This window comes from Suillus clintonianus (genome assembly GCF_016758775.1).
Source record: "Suillus clintonianus strain FC179 chromosome Unknown DEU56scaffold_24, whole genome shotgun sequence".
Classification (NCBI taxonomy): Eukaryota; Fungi; Basidiomycota; class Agaricomycetes; order Boletales; family Suillaceae; genus Suillus; species Suillus clintonianus.
The window spans coordinates 408,375-429,274 of NW_024539248.1; the positions used below are offsets into that span (position 1 = coordinate 408,375).

The following is a 20,900-nucleotide window of genomic DNA, read 5'->3' on the forward strand; positions in this document are numbered from 1 at the left end:
TGTATTTGGAACGGTGCTTGCAGTACTAGTACACAATAAAAAAAAACAAGTATCGTGCAGACATGATTCGACTAACTGAAAACTAGGGACATCAGGGGATTGAAAGCAATCAGGATAACATAAAAAAAACTAGACACCTATGTGAACAAACACGATCTGCTGTTCTAACGGAATCTTCTTGCGCAACGATTTCACAGCCTTGTGCAACGCCACCGCAGCCCGTGTGCAGTCCAATCTCCCTGACCCATCGACCAGGTTGCGGTAAAAAGCGGACACAACCTGTCGTGCAACCTCGTCGTCGACAGACCACATTGAACCTATTACACTGCGAAATCCGGAGAATTGCATGGCCGCAGCGAGATGGATCGACTCGTCGGGACTCATCTCACCGCCCACAGTAGTGTGGCAGGCCGATAGGAATGCAAACTGAGGGTTCTGCCAGTTAGATCGAATGACATCCTTGATCATCAAAGGTCCGTCGCGCATGGCAAAGGAAGACTCAAATGGTTGTTGTCGATTCGGCATTCCGTGGCAGGCTAGATGGAGCCACTGATTATGATTTAGTGCATCGAGTGCACCTTCAACTGTCGCATCGCCGTCCGCGAGTGACGTGACCGAGACAACAGGCGCGAGAATCCGAGCGACTACGGCTAACTCGGGAACGACATATTCGAGTGCCTTCGCCCCTTGTGGGTTTCCTTGACCAATGGCAACAAAACGCTGTGGGGACGCATCTCCAGAAACCTGCTGTCTTGCATGAACAAGTGTCGCCAAAGTGGGGGTGTAAGAGGAGATGTAAATGTCAGATAAATTGTCTTTCTTCTCCTCGTAGGGTCCTGCTGCATGTAGAGGAAGCAGCGTAAAATCGGCAGTGGGACACCACCAAATACGTGAGCCAGGGTGAACTTTAGACTCTTTGAGAGCTTGGACCACGGAGTCAACGACATCACGCCAAAGCTTCCGGAGGATGTTGACAAGCTTGTATAGATGATTAGAAGAACCAAATTGTCCTGAAAGGGACTGGAACTCGGAAGACAATTCGGAGACTTCGGTCTGCACGATATGCAATGGAACGTGGACAGGATCTTGGCCACTTAGGACAATCAAGGCATCGCAGCTGTACTGACTAGCATTGACGATGACAACCGGGCCTTCTTCAGCAGATTTCTGGAGGTCAGAGAACAGCGGGGGCAGGAGAAATCGAGGAAAGTCAGGCAGCATGCGGATGCGTGAGATGACGTCTTCCCATTGCATGGTCAATTGCCGGATTTGCGGAGACGGGTCTTCCGTAGACCGGTCGAACGCGTTACGAAGGCGAAAACTGAGCTGCTTGATCTCTTCTGCCAAGGCTGCGCCGGTGTCCCCAGACATGGAGAGTTCATCGAGGGGTGTGCGGAAGCGTGCCAAATGAGTCCAGAATACTGCACGGCCTTGCTCCATCATTTCCACAGCAGTTGTGAGCGCGCCATGACGAACACTGCACGAGAAAGCGTCCATTCCAAGGGAAGCAGTGGCCATCCCGACAATATCGAAATGGAGTGGAGAAGATGACAATATAGTAACATGCTGATTTAGGAATTTTAATGCAGTTTGATAGGCAACCAATACAGAGTCATGGTTCGTCTCCTCGGCCGAGGCGGCCCATAACTTGGCAGCAGTAAGATCCATACGAGAGACTGCATGAGCTATATGAGAGAGTTGCGCATACAGCCCAAATGCCTCATCAAGGTCAGACGCGGCACCCCGCTGCTCGAATCTTTCATAAAGGCAGAAAGCAAGACTGATGAGTGACAATGATCGATTAGAATGACCATGGGGATAAAGGAGTAGTGCAGCCTGATGGAGCTCGATGGCTTCGTCAAGGTCAGAAGGGACACCTCGCTGCGTGAATCTGTTATAAAGGCTCGTGCCAAGATTGTGTAGAGACGTTGGTCGAAAAGAATGACCGGGTGGGCAGATGAGTAGTGCAGCCTCTTGGAGCTCGATAGCCTCGTCAAGGTCAGACGGGACGCCCTGCTGCGTGAATCTGTTTCGAAGGCTGATGCCAAGACTGCTGAGAGACGTTGGTCGATCAGAATGACCGGGAGGGCTGATGAGTAGCGTGGCTCGTTGGAGCTCGATGGCCTCGTCAAGGTCAGACGGGACGCCCCGGTGCTGGAATCTGTCATAAAGGCCCATGCCAAGATTGTTGAGTGACGTTTGTCGAAGAAAATGACCGGGTGGGCAGATGAGTAGTGCAGCCTGATGGAGCTCGATGGCTTCGTCAAGGTCAGAAGGGACACCTCGCTGCGTAAATCTGTCATGAAGGCTGAGGCCAAGATGGTTGAGAGACGTTGGTCGATCAGAATGACCGGGAGGGCAGATGAGTAATGTAGCCCGTTGGAGCTCGATGGCCTCGTCGAGGTCAGACGGGACACCCCGCTGCTTGAATCTGTCATAAAGACTGAGGCTAAGATTGTTGAGAGACGTTGTTCGATCAGAATGCCCGGGAGGACAGATGAGTAGTGCAGCCCGAAAGAGCTCGATGGCCTCGTCGAGGTCAGACGGGACACCCCGCTGCTCGAATCTGTCATAAAGGCTGAGGCCAAGATTGTTGAGAAACCTTGGTCGAAAAGAATGACCGGGAGGGCAGATGAATAGTGTAGCCTGAAAGAGCTCGATGGCCTCGTCGAGGTCAGACGGGACGCCCCGGTGCGTGAATCTGTTATAAAGGCTCGTGCCAAGATTATTTAGAGACGTTGGTCGAAAAGAATGCTCGGGTGGGCAGATGAGTAGTGCAGCCTCTTGGAGCTCGATGGCCTCGTCAAGGTCAGACGGGACGCCCCGCTGCGTGAATCTATTTCGAAGGCTGATGCCAAGATTGCTGAGAGACGTTGGTCGAAGAGAATGACCGGGAGGACAGATGAGTAGTGTGGCTCGTTGGAGCTCGATGGCCTCGTCAAGGTCAGACGGGACGCCCCGGTGCTGGAATCTGTCATAAAGGCCCATGCCAAGATTGTTGAGAAACCTTGGTCGAAAAGAATGACCGGGAGGACAGATGAGTAGTGTGGCCCGTTGGAGCTCGATGGCCTCGTCGAGGTCAGACGGGACGCCCCGGTGCTGGAATCTGTCATAAAGGCTCGCGCCGAGATTGCTGACAGACGTTGGTCGAAGAGAATGACCGGGAGGGCAGATGAGTAGTGTAGCCCGAAAGAGCTCGATGGCCTCGTCAAGGTCAGACGGGACGCCCCGCTGCTTGAATCTGTCATAAAGGCACGTGCTAAGATTGTTGAGAGACGTTGGTCGAAGAGAATGACCGGGAGGGTAGATGAGTAGCATAGCCCGAAAGAGCTCTATGGCCTCGTCAAGGTCAGACAGGACACCCTGCTGCTTGAATCTGTCATAAAGGCTGATGCCAAGATTGTTGAGAATCGTTGGTCGATCAGAATGACCGGGGGGGCAGCTCTGCAAGGCCGCTCGACACGTTTCCACCCTGTCCGCCATGCCATCGTAATCGAGTTGCACGATAATTGTCAATAACGCAGGGAGGATGAAGACGAAGAGCGACACTGCCTTTCATGAACACAAGATCCAGGTAGATATGTTTGAATTGCGCACGTACATAGAAATTCGACCACTGAAACCTGGAGAGGTGAGGCGCTCACCATGGGCGTTGAACGTTGAACTTGTGTACAGCCTCATGCAGAACCGGATCTTTTTCGCTTTCTCGTTGGCGGGTACCTTGAGTCTTGACAGGCTTGGCAGGTGCATTTTTGCTCATTGTGTGTCGCAACGTTCGCGAAGTTGATGTTCAAAGATCGACATGAGACATTTTTGAAGATACCTGCAGGTGCGTGAATCCTATTGGACTCTCTATAATGATTTTGCAGATAACATTGCTATGGCTGGTGGTGATAGCTCGCTATTTGGGCACACAATCAGACCTCGTCAGGACGGAGTTGGACTAGTACTAGTTTGGTTGGCCAAGGAGTTCTAGGTACGTTCTTCAGGATCTTGGGTGGATTTCCGCTCACTCATTACTCAAATAGACCAAGTAATGCATTCGTGATCTATCGATCGTAGACGCCGCGGAAGACGGCTCCCCCAGCAGATATTTACATCGTTCTCGGTACTAGCATGCCTGCAAAAAGAACCTTTGCGCCCTCTTGCACCGACATCACTCATACGGTGTTGAATAGGATGAGAACAACGCAAACGGGACTGTGGTAACCAATAGCGTTGAATAGGGCTATGTCTAGCATAGGGTCCGCGACCCCAATGGACAATACATTTGAACTTTAAAAAACCAGTAGCGAATGTATCAGGGCTATGCATACTAGTCCTGACAAAGTTTGCGCAGGCGCGAAGGTGACCAGCGCCATTGTAGCCGCGACAACCACAAACACAAACGTCAATTGCAATACTGACTTTCGCATTTGTGGTTGTCGCGGCTGGATGACGGTTGATAATGAGTATAGTTCTAGGATTACTTCCATATTTATACTTCTAGAGATGATGTCATGTCATGTCTTGGAGTTGTCTAGAAGCTTACTAATCACGATCTGGACAATGAATATGAATTTTTGAGAAAACCAGTAGCGAATGAATCAGGCTATGCATACTAGTCCTGACAAAGTTACCTTGTCGAATCACAGTCTCGACCGAAAAATGGGATACAACGTACTGGACAGTTTTCGCTCAACACGCCTACAAGATCTCCATTTTCTGGGTGAAGACCTAGGCCACCATCCGTCACATCAGCACCTAGTGCAGTAGCGCCGTCGTGAACACGCTCGATAAACTCCCTGAACAAATGCCACTGGCCAGGAGCCACGTTCACGAACAAAGTATAATCTGGCCACTCCCGCTGGTCAGGCTGCTTGAAAAGTAGGTGGTGAATATTAGATTCGGGGACCTTTGGCACTGGCAGGTCAGGGAAGAGTGACTTGTGGTGCATGCTTAACCACCAATGCCCGAGGCTTCAGCAGTCCTATTGGCTGCGACCGAGAATATGAAGGTTCCTGTGTTTGACCTGGCTTTTTATACAATGACATAATGAAGCCGCGGACTTGTACATTTGTGGTTGCACCTTCGTAAATTCCTTTCACGTCTGGGAAGCGGGGGCAACTAGGCAGCGAGCTGGGGCGGGAGGTGTGCAGCACCACTGACTATGCCTTTAATCGAGCTCAAATCAGCAGTTTTGAAGCGGGGATGGTGAACCAGCTGGTGTACAAGCGATGGGACGAGGCCTAAAATCGTGATGTGGTATCTATTCGTGACACAAGCATTAATACCAGTACCACGGGATATAAAATGCACTGACTTCGGGATGCTGGCAATAAATTGATGTCCCACCTCGGTAGTATAACTTGTCGTAGAGGGTTTGAGGAAGCTGAAAAAACTGATCATGGAGGCTGTAAGTGTGGTAGATCGGAAGGACATTGAAGTATACTGGAAGCCCATCAGGGATGTCCCATACCGGTGGCTGGCGAAGGGTTAGGAGAACAGGAAAGTGATGTCGGATGAATACATACCTCTTGAACTTTAGTCATCTCCAAACCGTTTAACATCACTCCTACATACGGTGGCATGGATGATATTCCCCTAGGATACCATGAGGTCTATATGATGGAGTCAGAAATGCAGCTTGAATGTTGTGTCCAACTGCGATACAAAAGATACATGCCTTTGGGAGGATCACTTGTCCCACTGGAAAAGACCAGGCAGGTTAGAGTGTCCTTATTAGCATCGCGGACTGGTACCCGTGGAATACCACTCATGCGAGCAGAGGAGACGAGCTAATCGTAGCTTGATAGCCATCACATCTTCCTTCTACTAGGATGTAGATCCTATCTGCAGAGAGACCCGGGGTCCAAGCGACTGGCAGCAACGAGGGACTAGCAAAATCCTAGTCGCCCGCCCGAGCGAATTGACGCATTTGAACTCGTATGGTGTAGAGTACGATGAGAACAGCGCAAATGGAGCTGTGATAACTAGCAGCGAATGCACCAGTGCGATATAGTCCTGACAAAATGAACTTATTCGCTGTATAAGCTCACCGTACAAGTTCTCCATTCTCTTGGAGAAGACCTAGGCCGCCCTGCGTCCGACCATCAGCGCCTAGACCCTAGTGCAGTAGCGCCATGGCGGATACGCTCAAACAACTGCCTGAACGAACGCCGCCGGCCACCACGTTCACGAACAAAGTGTAATCTGGCCACTCCTGCTGGTCAGGCCGGACCGCGGAGTTGGAGGGTAGAGAGCTCAGGCTGTAGAGTTGAAAAGAAGCAAATTAGCTCATCTAGTCACGTGATAATGGACTCAGAAGCGTGACGGAATTGCCAGTGAGCGCATTTACCACTTCTTCATTTCATTTCAACGAACACTGCAGCGCAAGACGCAGATTCAGTCGCCCGCTGAACACCGAGCCCAATAACACTGGACTATCCGGGATGGACAAAGTCCATGATTTGACAGCCTTCTCAAGAACTATTTCCGCATCTTCTGTAAGCATACTGCTTACGTGCATGTGATTAACGCGTCATACTTGTGATCCGTGATCCGTTGTTGATTGGACACCGCGTTATGATTACACGTGTTTGGCTATTAACATGGATCCGATATATATATCGTACTACTGATGTACTGATCTCTTATCTCTTACCGTACCTCGAATCCCACACGCTCTTCCACGTTACTGCTTCCTGACTGCCCGCCAGTGTTCTCTGTCGACTGTGACAGGGTTCCACTTTTTTTTAATGTTCAGCTGAGCGTTGAATGAAAACGAACCGTTAAACCGCCGAACCTTATCTGTATCAGAACCACCGTTGGATATCGACAACTCGTCATATCCAATTAACTGTAACCGTCTCCCCCGCTCCACACCTTAGAAGAGTATCGTTGGGTATTGACCGAGGTCAACCCATCGGAACATAACCAAGCTGCCTCTGCACCGTAATCAGATACCTATACCCCTGTCGGTCACGACACGCAGTCGTGATAGACTCCGATCACCGCCCGCTGATAACACACCCACGATCGTGATCGCACCCCCAGTAACTCAACCGATCAATCCGATCATACCACCTTCTCGTTCTCACTCACGGATCAGCACGCATATATCCACTGATTCCGACTCAACCGACCCTCATAGTTCAATCACGCCCACAATGTCAACCACATCGAAACTTGCACGCGTAGAACAATCTTCCCCGAGTAAACCGCCCTTCCTCACATCGGGCGAGTTAACTCCGGAGGCGCTGCGCTCATGGGAAATGGGTTGTACTCAGTTCTTCCTACACAAGGGAGTGAAAGAAGAGGAGATGGTAAAGAAAGTCACTTGGGGAATGCAAGAAGCAGTCATTCAAGACTGGTATATCAATGATCGCGAGCGTATTGACAAGCTCACCTTCACAGAATATATGACTGAAGTACGCGATTATTGGCTCCCTTCAGGTTGGTCGGATGTTGTACGCCGCAAGATGCTGGCTTCCACCCAAGGACAGAGACCCTTCAACGAGTGGGCGGTGGATATACAAAGCCAGAACACCTTGTTACGAGGAACAACATCCCACCTGAAAGAGATCAACATTCGCTATCACCTAGAATCACATATGAATGCGGAACTCGCTGCAGATTACCACGCAGAAAATATAACAGAAACCGAACTACGCAAGTGGATCGAGAAGGTACGACTACTCGACGAACGGCGCCTACGCTACCTCGTTCGTTAATGTGAAGCCGTCGACACCGCCCTATGCAACGAGCGTGCACGTTCCAGCGGAGAGAAGAAATTCACAGCTGGGACACGCTTCAATGCCAAGGCGGGACAGTCCACAACCCCCGCGACCACTGCCTCAACCAAGCCTTTCACACATTTGCCCTCTCTCACCGACACTGAACGTCAGCTGCTTCGGGACAATGACGGATGTTTCAAGTGTCGCGAGCCTTTCGCAGGCCACACTTCAGCCACGTGTCCCAAAGGATTCCCGGATGGCGCTTCATACAAACCTATAACCGCATCATACATCGCGTCGAAGAAACCAAAGGTGGTAGCCGCGGTCGAGGTCGAGGATCATCACACTATTGCGGTAGTAATGCCCTCTGCAGCCCTCGGCGATGGAACAGATTCAGAAGAAGAGTGCGTGGCCCCGTTACAAACTCCCCATTTACGTTGGGATTGTCATGTGGACGGGCCAGCTATTTCCTCTTCTATCGTTGTTTCTGCATTAATTGACCACGGATCGTCTTTAGTTCTGATTGACGAGGATCTCGTTAATAAACTCGGTCTTCGACGACACCAACTGTCTAAAGTCCTACCAGTATCGCTCGCAATGTCTCAAGACAACAAACCTCTCGTTCTTTCGCAATATGTCAAAATTTCTTGTTCTTCCCTCGATCATGTTTACAAATCACGAACTGTACGCGCCGTCGTGGCCCCTAATCTTTGTACACCGCTTCTACTTGGAGGCCCCTTTCTGCAACATAATCGAATCATTATTGATCACGAGATGCGTACTTGCATAGTTAAAGATACTGACTACGACCTCCTTCATCCGCCCATAGTTCCAGCTCCCCCTCCTGTTCGAATTTCTCCCTCCGGTCCTCAATTATTCTGGATGAAGCGCGACGTTGTTAACGAACTCAAAAGCGTGCTGCCTGAACTCAAATCGATTGTGGACAAGGAATGCGAAACCGTACAAGGTGGGGATATAACAGCGGCAGTTCGAACACGTATCACCGAACTCGAATATCAAGACAAATTAATCGCAATGGACGCGGCAGTAAAGATTGAGTTTAGTGATCGCTTCCCCGCGGACATACCTCACAACGATACTATGCCCTCTGATGTCCTCTTCCGCGTACACTTGAAGGAGGCTAACAAGATTGTTCAACAGCGTTCATATGATTGTCCCAAGAAATATCGACCGGCCTGGAAGACCTTACTGAACTCACACTTAGAATCTGGTCGTTTAAAGGAGTCCGAAAGCGAGTGGTCATCCCCGTCTTTTATTATCCCGAAGGCTGACCCTACGGTGTTACCCCGCTGGGTAAATGATTTCCGCCTGTTAAACGACAATACAGTCCCAGACAACCATCCCTTACCTCGCATCGACGAGATTTTGAAGGACTGCGCCAAAGGCAAGTTCTTTGGTAAAATTGATATGACTAATGCCTTCTTTCAAACGAGAGTACACCCCGACGACACAAAATACCTTGCAATACACACTCCGTTCGGTAAGTACGAGTGGACAGTCATGCCTATGGGAGTCCACAACGCCCCCTCCGTTCACCAACGCCGCATGACCACTGCACTACGACACCTCATCGGTAAGATCTGCCATGTGTACCTCGACGATATTATCATATGGTCGCAAACACTCGAGGAGCACGAGGCAAATGTCCGACAAGTCCTGCTGGCCTTACGCGTCGCACACTTATATTGCTCACCGAAAAAGACCTCACTTTTTAATACAGAGTTAGATTTCCTCGGACATCACATCTCCGCCAGAGGTATCGAGGTCGACAGCTCAAAAGTCGACAGAATATTAGACTGGCCCCAGCCACGAACGGCAACAGAAGTACGAGCCTTCTTGGGCATCGTGCGCTACTTATCAGACCACCTGCCAAACATCACTAAGTACACTCGTGTGCTTGCCGCTCTGACAACAAAATCCGCAGAATTAGAGTTTCCCGAATGGACGACAACGCACGCAGAAGCCTTTCAAGCAATAAAGAACTTAGTCGTCAGTCCAGAATGCCTCACGACCATAGACCACGATAATCCCGGGATAAACAAGATATTCCTGACTTGCGATGCGTCGGACTACGCTACGGGAGCACTACTTTCCTGGGGACCAACACGTGAAACTTCTAGACCGGTAGCTTTCGACTCTATGCAACTCCGGACAGCGGAACTCAATTACCCCGTACACGAAAAGGAGTTGCTGGCTATCATACGAGCATTAAAGAAATGGCACTCAGATCTATTGGGTGCGCATGTTGATGTGTTTACTGACCATCGAACCCTTCAGAATTTCACTACGCAAAGGGACCTTTCGCGCCGTCAAGCGCGTTGGTCCGAATACATGTCGCAATACGACATGAGCATTCATTACATCAAGGGTGAGGAGAACGAGGCCGCTGACGCGCTATCTCGAAGAACAGACACAAAGACTACCTCAGACATCTGTGCTGCGCTACTCACTCTCCGATCAGACGAGTCTCTCATCAAACGCATCATTGAAGGGTATACAAACGACCCTTGGTGTAAGAAACTAGATGGTCTCTTAGATTCCTTGCCAGGTTTATCACACGACGACCAGGGTTTGTTTTATAATGCTGATTGATTAGTGGTGCCACGCGTGGACAACCTTCACAAAACATTATTTAACGCCGCCCACGACAGCGCAGGTCACTTCGGAGCTGACAAGTCTTACGCTCTCCTACGCGGATCGTATTACTGGCCCAATATGAGGAGAGATCTCGTAGAATCTTACATCCCCTCGTGCAGCGCATGCTTGCGAAACAAATCGAAAACCACCGCTACTGCTGGCCCCTTACACCCGTTACCAATCCCAGACGGTCGTGGCGATTGTGTCACCATAGACTTCATTGGACCATTACCTGAAGACAGCGGGTTGAATATGATTGTCTCGATGACTGACCGTTTAAACGCTGACATTCGACTTGTTCCTTGTAGGGACACTATCTCAGCGGAACAGTTCGCAGGTCTATTTTTTGACCACTGGTTTTGTGAAAATGGCTTACCTCAAGAGATTGTATCTGATCGCGATAAGCTCTTCATATCTCGATTTTGGCGCGCATTGCATAAACTAACTGGTGTAAAATTGAAGATGTCGTCCGCATATCATCCTGAAACGGATGGCGCAAGCAAAAGGACCAACAAAACGGTTAATCAAAGCCTATGCTACTACGTGGATCGAAACCATGAGGGTTGGGTTCGTGCCCTGCCACGCGTACGATTCCACCTGATGAACTCTGTGAACGCGAGCACCGGTTTCTCCCCATTCCAACTCCACCTTGGACGCTCGCCAAGAATGATACCACCATTGACCACAGCTCCTCACACAAATGACCCGGAAGAAGAACGCGCTAGACAACTCATCTCGCAACTTACGCACAATGTAATGGAAGCCCAGGACAACTTACTCGCCGCCAAAGCAGCTCAAGCATCGAACGTCAACAAGAATTGTGCTCCCTCGCTCACGTTGCACGTTGGAGATCGCGTTATGCTCGCTACCAAACACAGACGGAGAGAATACATGCAGAAAGGTGATAAAAGGGTGGCCAAGTTCATGCCTAGATTCGACGGGCCATACACGATACTGGACGCACATCCCGAGAGCTCTACCTACACCCTCGATCTTCCTAATTCCCCGAATATCTTTCCTACATTCCACATCAGTCAGTTGCGACCCCACCAGGCCAACGACCCCGAACTCTTCCCCACGCGTGAACATCCCCGGCCCGGACCTGTGGTGACAGAAGACGGTCAGCTAGAGAATTTCATCGAACGGATCATAGATGAGAGGAAGGTTGGTAGAGGAAAAAGGTATCTCGTGCGCTGGGTTGGATTTGGAGAAGAGGATGATGAATGGCTGCCCCGAAAGGACTTGGTGGACTGCGAAGCACTTGACATTTGGGAGAAAGGACATTCTGAAGGATGATGGGGAAGGATGTAAGCATACTGCTTACGTGCATGTGATTAACACGTCATACTTGTGATCCGTGATCCGTTGTTGATTGGACACCGCGTTATGATTACACGTGTTTGGCTATTAACATGGATCTGATATATATATCGTACTACTGATGTACTGATCTCTTATCTCTTACCGTACCTCGAATCCCACACGCTCTTCCACGTTACTGCTTCCTGACTGCCCGCCAGTGTTCTCTGTCGACTGTGACAGGGTTCCATCTTCACGGAGAGGGCGATTGACAAAGTTAACCGGTGCACCATTGCGTCCTGTAGCTGCCCTTCATGCCAGCATCAAGTTCGTATCAGATATCACCGCACTCAATGACTTGAATCGTGCTTTCTGTGCAACCCAGCTTTGTGCCAACCAAGATACCGCGGAAGAGGAGACTGCAGATGATGGTTGTTGCCGTATGGTCGATGTTGTTAGTGATGTCTTGTTTCGTGTTCCTGATGCTCTGGTATGTGCTGCAATTCTTTATATCACCATGTACTCACTGAAACGAACGCACCAAAGCTCCATACCAGTGCTATGGCCGTTCTTGGCCATGTACCTCATCTGGATTTTTTGTATAGACAAGAGCCCGTCATATGGAAACCGACTCACTCCATGGTTCCGGTCTCTCAAGGTCTGGCAGTATTTTGCAGAATATTACCCTGCGTCGTAAGTGTAGTTCTTCATATTTTATGGATATATCATCAACTGTTTACGCGAATATGTAGGCTCCTGAAGGTAAGGCAGACGAACTGCTTCGCGCCCTAGAATACTCAAATATTTGCTTAATGCAGGAGTGCGACCTACCTTCTGACCGTCCATACGTGTTCGGGTATCATCCTCATGGTAGTCTCGTTTCCCATCAGTGCCAAGTATCACTCATTTTATGATTGAAACAGGCATAATTGGGATGTAAGACGGTATTCTCTCATCTGTGTCCTAGCATACTTCTGACCACTTCACCAGGGGTGCACTCGCCACCTTCGCCACCGAAGGCGAGTGTTTCATTATTCCCTCAGCATCAATGTCTCAAATCTATCTCCTATCAGCCACCGGCTTCTCCCAAGCCTTTCCCGGCATTAAGCCGCACTTACTTACGCTCACCAATAATTTCCACATTCCTTTATACCGCGAAGTTATTCTGGCTCTTGGGATCAGCAGCGTCTCGAGAGAGTCTTGTTCTAACATTCTCTCCAGCGGGCCAGTTCAGGCAATCACTATCGTGGTTGTGGGTGCTGCTGAGAGCTTGAGCGCACGGCCCGGTACGGCCAATCTAACATTGAAGCGCAGGTACGCTCCAATCCCGGAATCTTACGAACTGGTGCATGATAAATGAATCATAGATTGGGTTTTATCAAGGTTGCGATCCAGCATGGGTGAGTTGATATAAGGTTTGATAGAACATGTCATCGATACATTTCAGAGCGGACCTTGTGCCTGTGTTCTCGTTCGGCGAGAATGATGTAAGTGACACACTCTTCCGTTCCTGTGCGTCGTCGATAGCGATTATTTGCCAGATATAGAATCAAATGCCGAACGAGAAAGGCACCACGATATATGCTCTGCAGAAGAAATTCCAGAGCATGTTTGGGTTCACCCTTCCACTCTTTCATGGACGTGGTCTGCTGAACTGTGAGTCATAAGCTTACTTGACAAGTGATCTGTAACGGCTGCTATGAGTTCGATGGGGAATTAGTAGTATCGAGGCGCTCTTTCTTTGGACATAGAAAGACTTGAGAATATAACGAGCTTTTTTTGATAGGATGGAGTGTGTTCTTGGAGCGGGAGTTCAACGGATTGATTCTGCTAAAGTACGAGCGTACATTTTGCGGTATATAAGTGTTTGGGATCCGAACGATTAAAGCTAGAGTCGAGTAGGTAGCATGTGGAACTAGAAAAGGAGTCGGTGAGACACGGTGACGATGGAATGAGAGCGCATGGTACAGTAAGGGAGGAGAGTAAGAAGGAATGTATCCGCGTAACTCGGATGCGAAGAGTTGAACTCTTCGCATCAATGAGTCACGTGGCTGTGTTCTACTTTGTAACAAGTTTGAACACCTTGTTTTGAAGATGGGATGGTGCGTAAAGGATATATTATCCTTACATCACCCTCCCACTTCGAATATCGACCATCCCTGGTCGATCTAATAACAAAATAAACTAAAAAACAAAGGAACTGTACTGTAGAGTAGAGAAAAATTAGATAGAATGAAAAGAGAGGGAAACACATCTAGTCTTCGCTGTTGACTCGGAGTTCTTCTATGGTCTGAGGGTTGATATATTGGGTAACTTCGATAGATGACGGAGAACGCAGATAATAAGGGATAATGCGGAATGCAGCAAATTTGAGTTTTGAGACGGCTCCGTCGATAGGATCCTCCTTGTGAGCGGGATATCACGATCATTGGTCCAAAATAGCGTGGCTTGCATTTAGCATTGTACGCTGCTTCAATTTTCTTGTTGAGAACCAACACGAGGTCTCCAGGCTGGAATGTGTAATCATGGATAGTGTTGGTGAAGCGTCGTTCGAAGTTTTTGGCAGATGCAAAGCGGGATTTGGGCAGACATTCGTGTGCTAGTTCTAAGTCATGGTCACGCTTAGCCAGCTGGTGGCCTCTGATAGCGAGTAGTTCGTCTGTGGAAATGAGAGCGCTGATGTCAGTGAGTAGGAAGGTTGCATCAGTGATATCGAAGGGGAGAATAGGTTCCATGCCATGAGCTAAGAAGAAGGGGGTGTGGCCCGTGGTTTTTCGCGTGGTAATGTGGTCCGCCCAGAAAACATGTGGTGCAACAGATGGCCAACAAGTGATGTCGCTGTCACATGCTTTGACGAGCGAATCTTGTATTGTTCGATGAGAGCGTTCTACGAGGCCGTTAGCGCGTGAGTTATACGGTGAGATTTGGATGTGGTTGATGTGGTAAGTCTTGGAGAGCCATTCAACTGCTGCTATGAACGGTGTACTGTTATCTGTTACGATCTCTTCTATACCTCCCCATCTGCATAATATGTCCTCGAAAATGAAGGATCCCAGTGTGCGTCCAGTCTCCGTTTTCAACATGCGCCATTCGGGCCAGTTTGACAATGAGCAGCGAGCTTGAATGATGTAGGTGTATCCTCGAGCGGTGGGCATATACATTGAGTCGGCGAATGCCTTCCTAAACAAGGGAGCTGGAATAGCAATGGTAGGGGGAATGATAACACGTTCAACAGAGCGCAACTGGCATTGATGACAAGTCTTGAGGTACCATGCTAAGTATTGTCTAGTGAGGGCCACCAGAATCTGTCTGCGATGGTGCGTCGTGTAGGGTAGAATCCCTTATGACCGAGTTTGTCGTGGGCTTCAGTGAGAATACGAATACGATCTGGCGTGAAGATAATGAGCTGATTTCGTCCTGCTGGCTCTTTTCACCACAGGCAGTTTCTGCATGAGAAGAACTGATGAGCGCGTTTAACGAGGCGAGCATGATCCTTGCTTGGGGTGGCTGAAGGGAAAGAGAGAGTGTCGAGATAAGTTTGGATGGTGCGCAAGTTGTTGTCGAGGCAGGATGTGATGTTATCGGAGGGGATTTCAAGATCTGAGACATTAGTTGAAGTGGTGAAAACAACAGTGCTCCTCATCGTTTTCGTGAACAGTTCTTCTTCGACCTCCTTAGCCAGCCATACTCCTGAGTCCAGCATCTCGTCTATCCACTGCTCTACATTGTCCGTCGTTTCCTGTTCTTCATTGTCGTCTTCTGGGACTTGTCATCGATGAGATAATCCATCGGGTCCTGTGTGTTTGGCTGCTGGTACGTGTCTGAGTCTGAAACTGAAAATAAGAATTCCTGCTATCCATCTATTTACGGCCGCATTAGGTTGGATGTCGGGATTATTCAACATGCCCTTAATATATTTGGCGTCGACTTCGAGAACGAGATTGCATATGCCGATAATCTAAAGTTTGACTGCCTTGAGAGCTCGAAACACACCGTACAGCTCGATCTTAGCTTGGGAATGACGGGATTCCCGTTCATCCCACGTAATTGAGCCGAATCTTGAGGGGTAGCACTGTCCGTTTCTGATTTGAAGAAGGATCCAGCCGCACGCGATCTGCGATGAATCGACCTCTAAAACGACTTCGTCTGAGGACGTGTAGTCGATTGGGGTGATTGCGGGTGAGTTGATGACGGCAGTCTTGAGCGTGTCCATAGCTAGCTGCGCTTCAGGGGACCAGCTGAAGGGTGTGTTGTTGCGAGTTAAGTTCGTGAGAGGGCGGCTAATGGCTGCATAGTCCTTGATCCAGTTTCGGACTGTTCCTGCCATGCCCAAAAATCCGCGAACCTCGGTGCGAGGCGTGCAGGCAGGCCAGTGTTGGATTTTGGACACCTTAGACGAGTCTGGGATGTGTCCATCGTAAGTACATAACTGGCCAACAACGAGAACTTGGGGCACACAGAGAAACAGCTTAGAAGCTGATACTGTAGCCCCTGCGTGCTTCAAGCGATGCAGAACGCGATTCGCGTCTGCACAATGCTCCCAAACGAACCTCCTGATACCGGCATTCTGGGGAATGCGTTCATGTGAGCCATCGGGCATTTCGTAGCGTGTGTGAGGTCCGAGAATGTTAACGTCGTCCTGAAAATTTGGCGCGACCTCGATTTCGGCTTGAAGAATGAATGCAACGTCATTTTGAAAGACGGCGGGAGAATCTGTCCATCTCTGAGGGAGGATGGTAAGGCGATAAGTACTGAGGGGGGTTTGTAATGTGGTGATGTCATGAGACTCTTCTGCGAGTGCGCGATGGTTGAATCCGACGAACAAGTCCATCATCGAATAGATGGAGCGTCCTGTGCACTGTTCTGCGAACAGTTCGATGTAGGGCATAGTAGCCGCGTCCTTGACCATGACGGAGTTAAGTTGCTGGAGGTCGTGAACGATCCGTACGGTGCCACTCTTTTTCACCACGCAAAACCAATGAGATTGGTATGACGAGTTGGAGGGCTCATATACGCCCGACGCGATCTTGGATTGGATGAGCTTGATGACCTCATCTTTGATACCTGGCGGGATTGGGGGTTGACAGTGAGTCCAAGGAATATGTTCGATGGTAGGGATGATGACGGGGGAAAGTAGTAGTCGCAGAATCGTCCTTTCTCCGTTTCATCCCAGGCGAGCGCAAGCTCGTTGTTCATGAGAACGTGCACAGTGAGCTTTCGTTCTTCTGGGAGGAGGAACTCGTTCTTGAAGATGCCAAGGTCGTCCATGCATTTTTGGGTGATGCGGGCACCGGGTATGAAGGCAGGAGGGGTAGTTGAAAGGGGTGGAAGGGATGTGAGAGGGTCTTCTGGGAATCGATGGATGATGTGTGCGTGGGCTGGCATTGTGGTGGCTACAGGCCTCACCTTATTGGCAACCTTCTTGTAGGCAAAGGTACGGCGGATTAGGTCAATATTGAGGTGCGCTTGGAGGAGGAATTCCGCGAAAGAGGAATTGGAGAGGCTAGAGGTGGGAATAAAGGAGGGTCTTGATGGAAGTGGTACTGGAACGGGCTTGTGTTTTGGAATATTGGGAGATGTTGGTATTATATGGGTAGTACAGTCCTCCATACCTGGTGGTGTTGGTGGCAATGCAGTTGAGGCTGAGGACATTGATGTAGAATAACTCGGAGACGGCGTGTCTGGCGTTGTTGGTGGGGTAATGTACGTGCTGGGTGGAGGGTATGCGGAATTTGGTGGAGAAGGGTAACGATGACCATACGATGGAGTAGTTGCCAAAGCGGTTGGAGGGATTTGCGGAGTAGATAGAACTGTGGAGCGGGGATATTTGATGGTGTGGTATGTGTCAGTGGAGCTGGTTGGGGGAATTTGTGGAGTAGATAGAGCTGAGGAGTGAGGATGTTTGATGGTGTGGTATATGTCAGTGGAGCTGGTTGGGATTTGCGGAGTAGATAGAGCTAAGGACAGCAAGAGAGAAGGGAGAACAGAGGAGAGTACTGAGGCTGTTAAGGCGAGGGAGGGATGGGGCCAAGGACGAGGAGAAGTTTTGACGGTGCGAGTATTGCTGGGATCCTGTGGGTTGTGAACTACAACATGAACATCATCGGTATCCTCAGCTTTGGAGAGACGAACCAAGCGCTGCCAAGGTCGTCCTAAGAGCAGGCGGTAAGGGGCTTCTGGTACGACATAGGCATGAGCCCAGGTCTTGATACCTTCCACGTCGATTTCTAACATTTCGAGGCATCTGGCCATCTCTTGCGATCCTCTGTTTGCTGTTTGCATGCGCATCCGCACATCTTGATTGATGGGGGCGTTGATCTTGTGCCAAACATCTTCACGAATGACGACAATCTCAGATCCTTCGTCCAGCAGCGCGAGTTCGGAGTGGGAGCCATTTAGCATTACACGAATTTCACGTAACGGAGTCGCATGTTCGATGTTCAAGGGAGGGGTGGTGGTTGCTGCAACAAGAGTTTTTGCTGTGGGGATTGGGGCAGGTGCTGGCACACGCTGGGTGCGGGAATGCTCAACTGCTTCCTTCCTTAAGTCGGGACTGACATACCGAAAAGCTGGTTCCTTCTTGGGTTCGGCAGAGGTAGGTTGCGCTGGATGAGTAGGGGCTGGAATGGAGACAGATCGTGCTAAGGAGGTGGGGGTGGTAGTTACAGGCGCTGGAATGGAGACGGGGGGTGTAGAGGAGGTGATTTCTGGTGCGTTTGCGAGCTTCGATTTAGACCTAGTAATGGTGAGCGCCTCAGCGGATTGTTCGTCCTTGATTTCTTCTACTGCCAAGATTACTGTGTGATTCTCGGCTACCGGTTCGCATTGTAGAAAGTACAATTCTGATATGAAGGCGGAGGAGGGGATTTCCGTGGGTGCAGGTTGCAATGGGGATTCTCGGCGAGGGTTCTCAATGACAATGGAGTTTGATCCTGTGGCAGGGCTGACAGGGTGAGGTGAGGTGTATCGCGCATCGATAACTTGCTTGAAAGTCTGTTCTCCGTATTGTCATATGCGTGAGTGGTCGGGATACGCGAAATATGGCCCATCATGAATAATCCTTCCTGCGCATAAGTATTCTCCTGCTATGGAGCAGGTGCGCATCACATGAGGTCCGCTGCAGAAGAAGCATTTCGCATTCTGCGAGTAGCTCGTTGAGGGAGGAAGGGGAGGAAGAGGGAGATATGGCAGAGTGCTTGGTGGTGGAATTGGTGCACTGGCGGGACTTGGGGGGTGCCCATGCCTGTGCAGCTGCTGGAGCCAGGCAGGCGAGTTGGGTATAACACCTGGAGTAGGTGACGTCGCCGATGTCCAGGCCATGCATCTTGCGAGCTAAAGCCTTGACTTCGTCAATAGTGTTCTTGACTGAAGGTGGGGGAGGAGACGCAAATGCAACACATTTAGTCTGTACCTCCCTTTTTACATTCTTTCTTTCCTCTTCTTCATCCGAGTCCCAAGGAGCAATGGTTTTGACCTTTGGGGTACGTCCTTCCTGTATCGTACGGATTCTAGTCGCTATGGGCTCATTGAGGTCTGCGTCGAAGGCGTCATCTGAAAAGATGAATCGTCCAGCCTTGAGTACTTCCTCAAAGTCCGTTGCTTTGGTCCACAAATAATTCGGGTCTTTGAGCTCGAGTCTTCTATCAATTGCGCGTTGAGTGATGGCAGGCAGACCTTGCCAGAAGTAGTGGTCTCATTCGTGCATGGATATTTGGCTGTTTGATACGAGCCAATGGGCGACGGGACGGAATTGTCGGTAGTATTGCAAGATCTCGGTTTCCGTGGATATGTTGTTGTCCGCATTGTTGATGACAACGCGCTCTAAGTCGCGAATTGAATATTGTTGACCCTTTGCGGCGCCCGAGTACTGAGCTACTATGCTAGCTTTGAAAATGCCATAATCTCGGCTCTAATACCCGGTTAGTGTCACCCAGAATCTTCTAGTCTCTATATTGACATAGCGGACAATCATCTTGCATTTGTCCGTGTCGCTAAGTGCGCACGACAAGGCCAGATCTTCGAAGAGTTCAAGAAACTCGAGTAGCTCGGAGGTTTCTCCATTAAAAGAGGGCGCCTTGCTTGATCCGCGTCCTGGCATAGCACTGATGCCTTTGTTAATGGAAGACATGGTGGGCGCGATTGCGGGAGGTTTTTGAGTGGGAAATATGGGAGTTTTAGGCACTGAGGGAATACGTGGGGTTGAGGTAGGTTTTGTGAGTTCTAATCGGGGTATTGGTTGTTGTTCTGAGGTGGGAGATGGAGGGTGGTTTGGGATTAAGGGCGTGGTTGGAGTGTCTGGCGTGAATATAGCGGGTCGGAGGTTGTATGATAAGTCGATGGGTAGGGCTGGAAACGGATCACGGGGGTTCGAGGCGTTGGGTAGAGTGGGTTCGTCAGAGGAAAGCGATGACTCTGTTAAGTCTTCTGAGCTAGCATTGAGGATAGGTTTAGGACAGATGGGTGTGAAGGCGAAAGGTTTGAGGAATGATACAGGTGCACAATAGATGTCCTGGATGGGTCTTGTTGGCGTTGATTCGTTGTCTGACGAGCTTGATGAGTCTTCTTCTATGTTCTTTTTGGAAGCTAGGATGGGTCTCGACAGGGCCAGCGCAGGTGGCATTTCTTCTTGTGCACGAGGTTGCTGCGCGTTAGGGTGGCAGTACTTTGATATGGCTGGAAGGGGGTGGTCCAAAGACCGAGTTTTCTAAACAGGGAAGATCAGTGGATCAGAGAGGATCAACGGATGAGACTTTGGGTGCAAGGGGTTGCTCGAGAACAATTCCCCTCGCAGTGGGCTCCAAATATGTAACGGCTGCTATGATTTCGATGGGGAATTAGTAGTATGGAGGCGCTCTTTCTTTGAATGTAGAAAGACTTGAGAATATAACAAGCTTTTTTTGATAGGATGGAGTGCATTCTTGGAGCGGGAGTTCAACGGATTGATTCTGCTGAAGTACGAGCGTACATTTTGCGGTATATAAGTGTTTGGGATCCAAACGATTAAAGCGAGAGTCGAGTAGGTAGCATGTGGAACTAGACAAGGAGTCGGCGAGACACGGTGACGATGGAATGAGAGCACATGGTACAGTAAGGGAGGAGAGTAAGAAGGAATGTATCCGCATAACTCGGATGTGAAGAGTTGAACTCTTCGCATAAATGAGTCACGTGGCTGTGTTCTACTTTGTAACAAGTTCGAACTGGAACCTTGTCCAGGAAATGACAAGGAAC

The 20,900-nt window shown here is 49.6% G+C and overlaps 4 protein-coding genes across 4 annotated transcripts; 1 reads left to right on the forward strand and 3 right to left on the reverse strand.

The window, feature by feature from the left end:
• Positions 1-51: 51 nt before the first annotated feature.
• On the reverse strand, positions 52-3,938 carry DEU56DRAFT_272077 (TPR-like protein). The gene is made up of 2 exons (XM_041345405.1): positions 3,143-3,938; positions 52-3,007 (listed from the first exon to the last, which is right to left on the reverse strand). The coding sequence occupies exons 1-2, from the start codon at positions 3,481-3,483 to the stop codon at positions 130-132; spliced, it is 3,219 nt and encodes a 1,072-aa protein (XP_041210063.1). The 5' UTR covers positions 3,484-3,938; the 3' UTR covers positions 52-129.
• A 218-nt stretch (positions 3,939-4,156) lies between these two features.
• DEU56DRAFT_711625 (uncharacterized protein) lies at positions 4,157-4,927 on the reverse strand (the record flags this gene model as incomplete). Its single annotated transcript, XM_041347509.1, has 2 exons — positions 4,157-4,228; positions 4,664-4,927. Coding segments are annotated over 2 exons (336 nt in total), but the record flags the coding sequence as incomplete, so codon positions are not given.
• Positions 4,928-5,021: 94 nt separating this feature from the next.
• DEU56DRAFT_272106 (uncharacterized protein) lies at positions 5,022-5,724 on the reverse strand. The gene is made up of 4 exons (XM_041345406.1): positions 5,666-5,724; positions 5,514-5,600; positions 5,335-5,464; positions 5,022-5,228 (listed from the first exon to the last, which is right to left on the reverse strand). The coding sequence occupies exons 2-4, from the start codon at positions 5,568-5,570 to the stop codon at positions 5,107-5,109; spliced, it is 309 nt and encodes a 102-aa protein (XP_041210065.1). The 5' UTR covers positions 5,571-5,600; positions 5,666-5,724; the 3' UTR covers positions 5,022-5,106.
• A 6,198-nt stretch (positions 5,725-11,922) lies between these two features.
• Positions 11,923-13,339, forward strand: DEU56DRAFT_734189 (diacylglycerol acyltransferase-domain-containing protein; the record flags this gene model as incomplete). Its single annotated transcript, XM_041348368.1, has 10 exons — positions 11,923-11,999; positions 12,058-12,162; positions 12,219-12,365; positions 12,425-12,434; positions 12,491-12,561; positions 12,663-12,697; positions 12,746-12,986; positions 13,040-13,072; positions 13,120-13,159; positions 13,220-13,339. Coding segments are annotated over 10 exons (879 nt in total), but the record flags the coding sequence as incomplete, so codon positions are not given.
• Between the last annotated feature and the right edge of the window lie 7,561 nt (positions 13,340-20,900).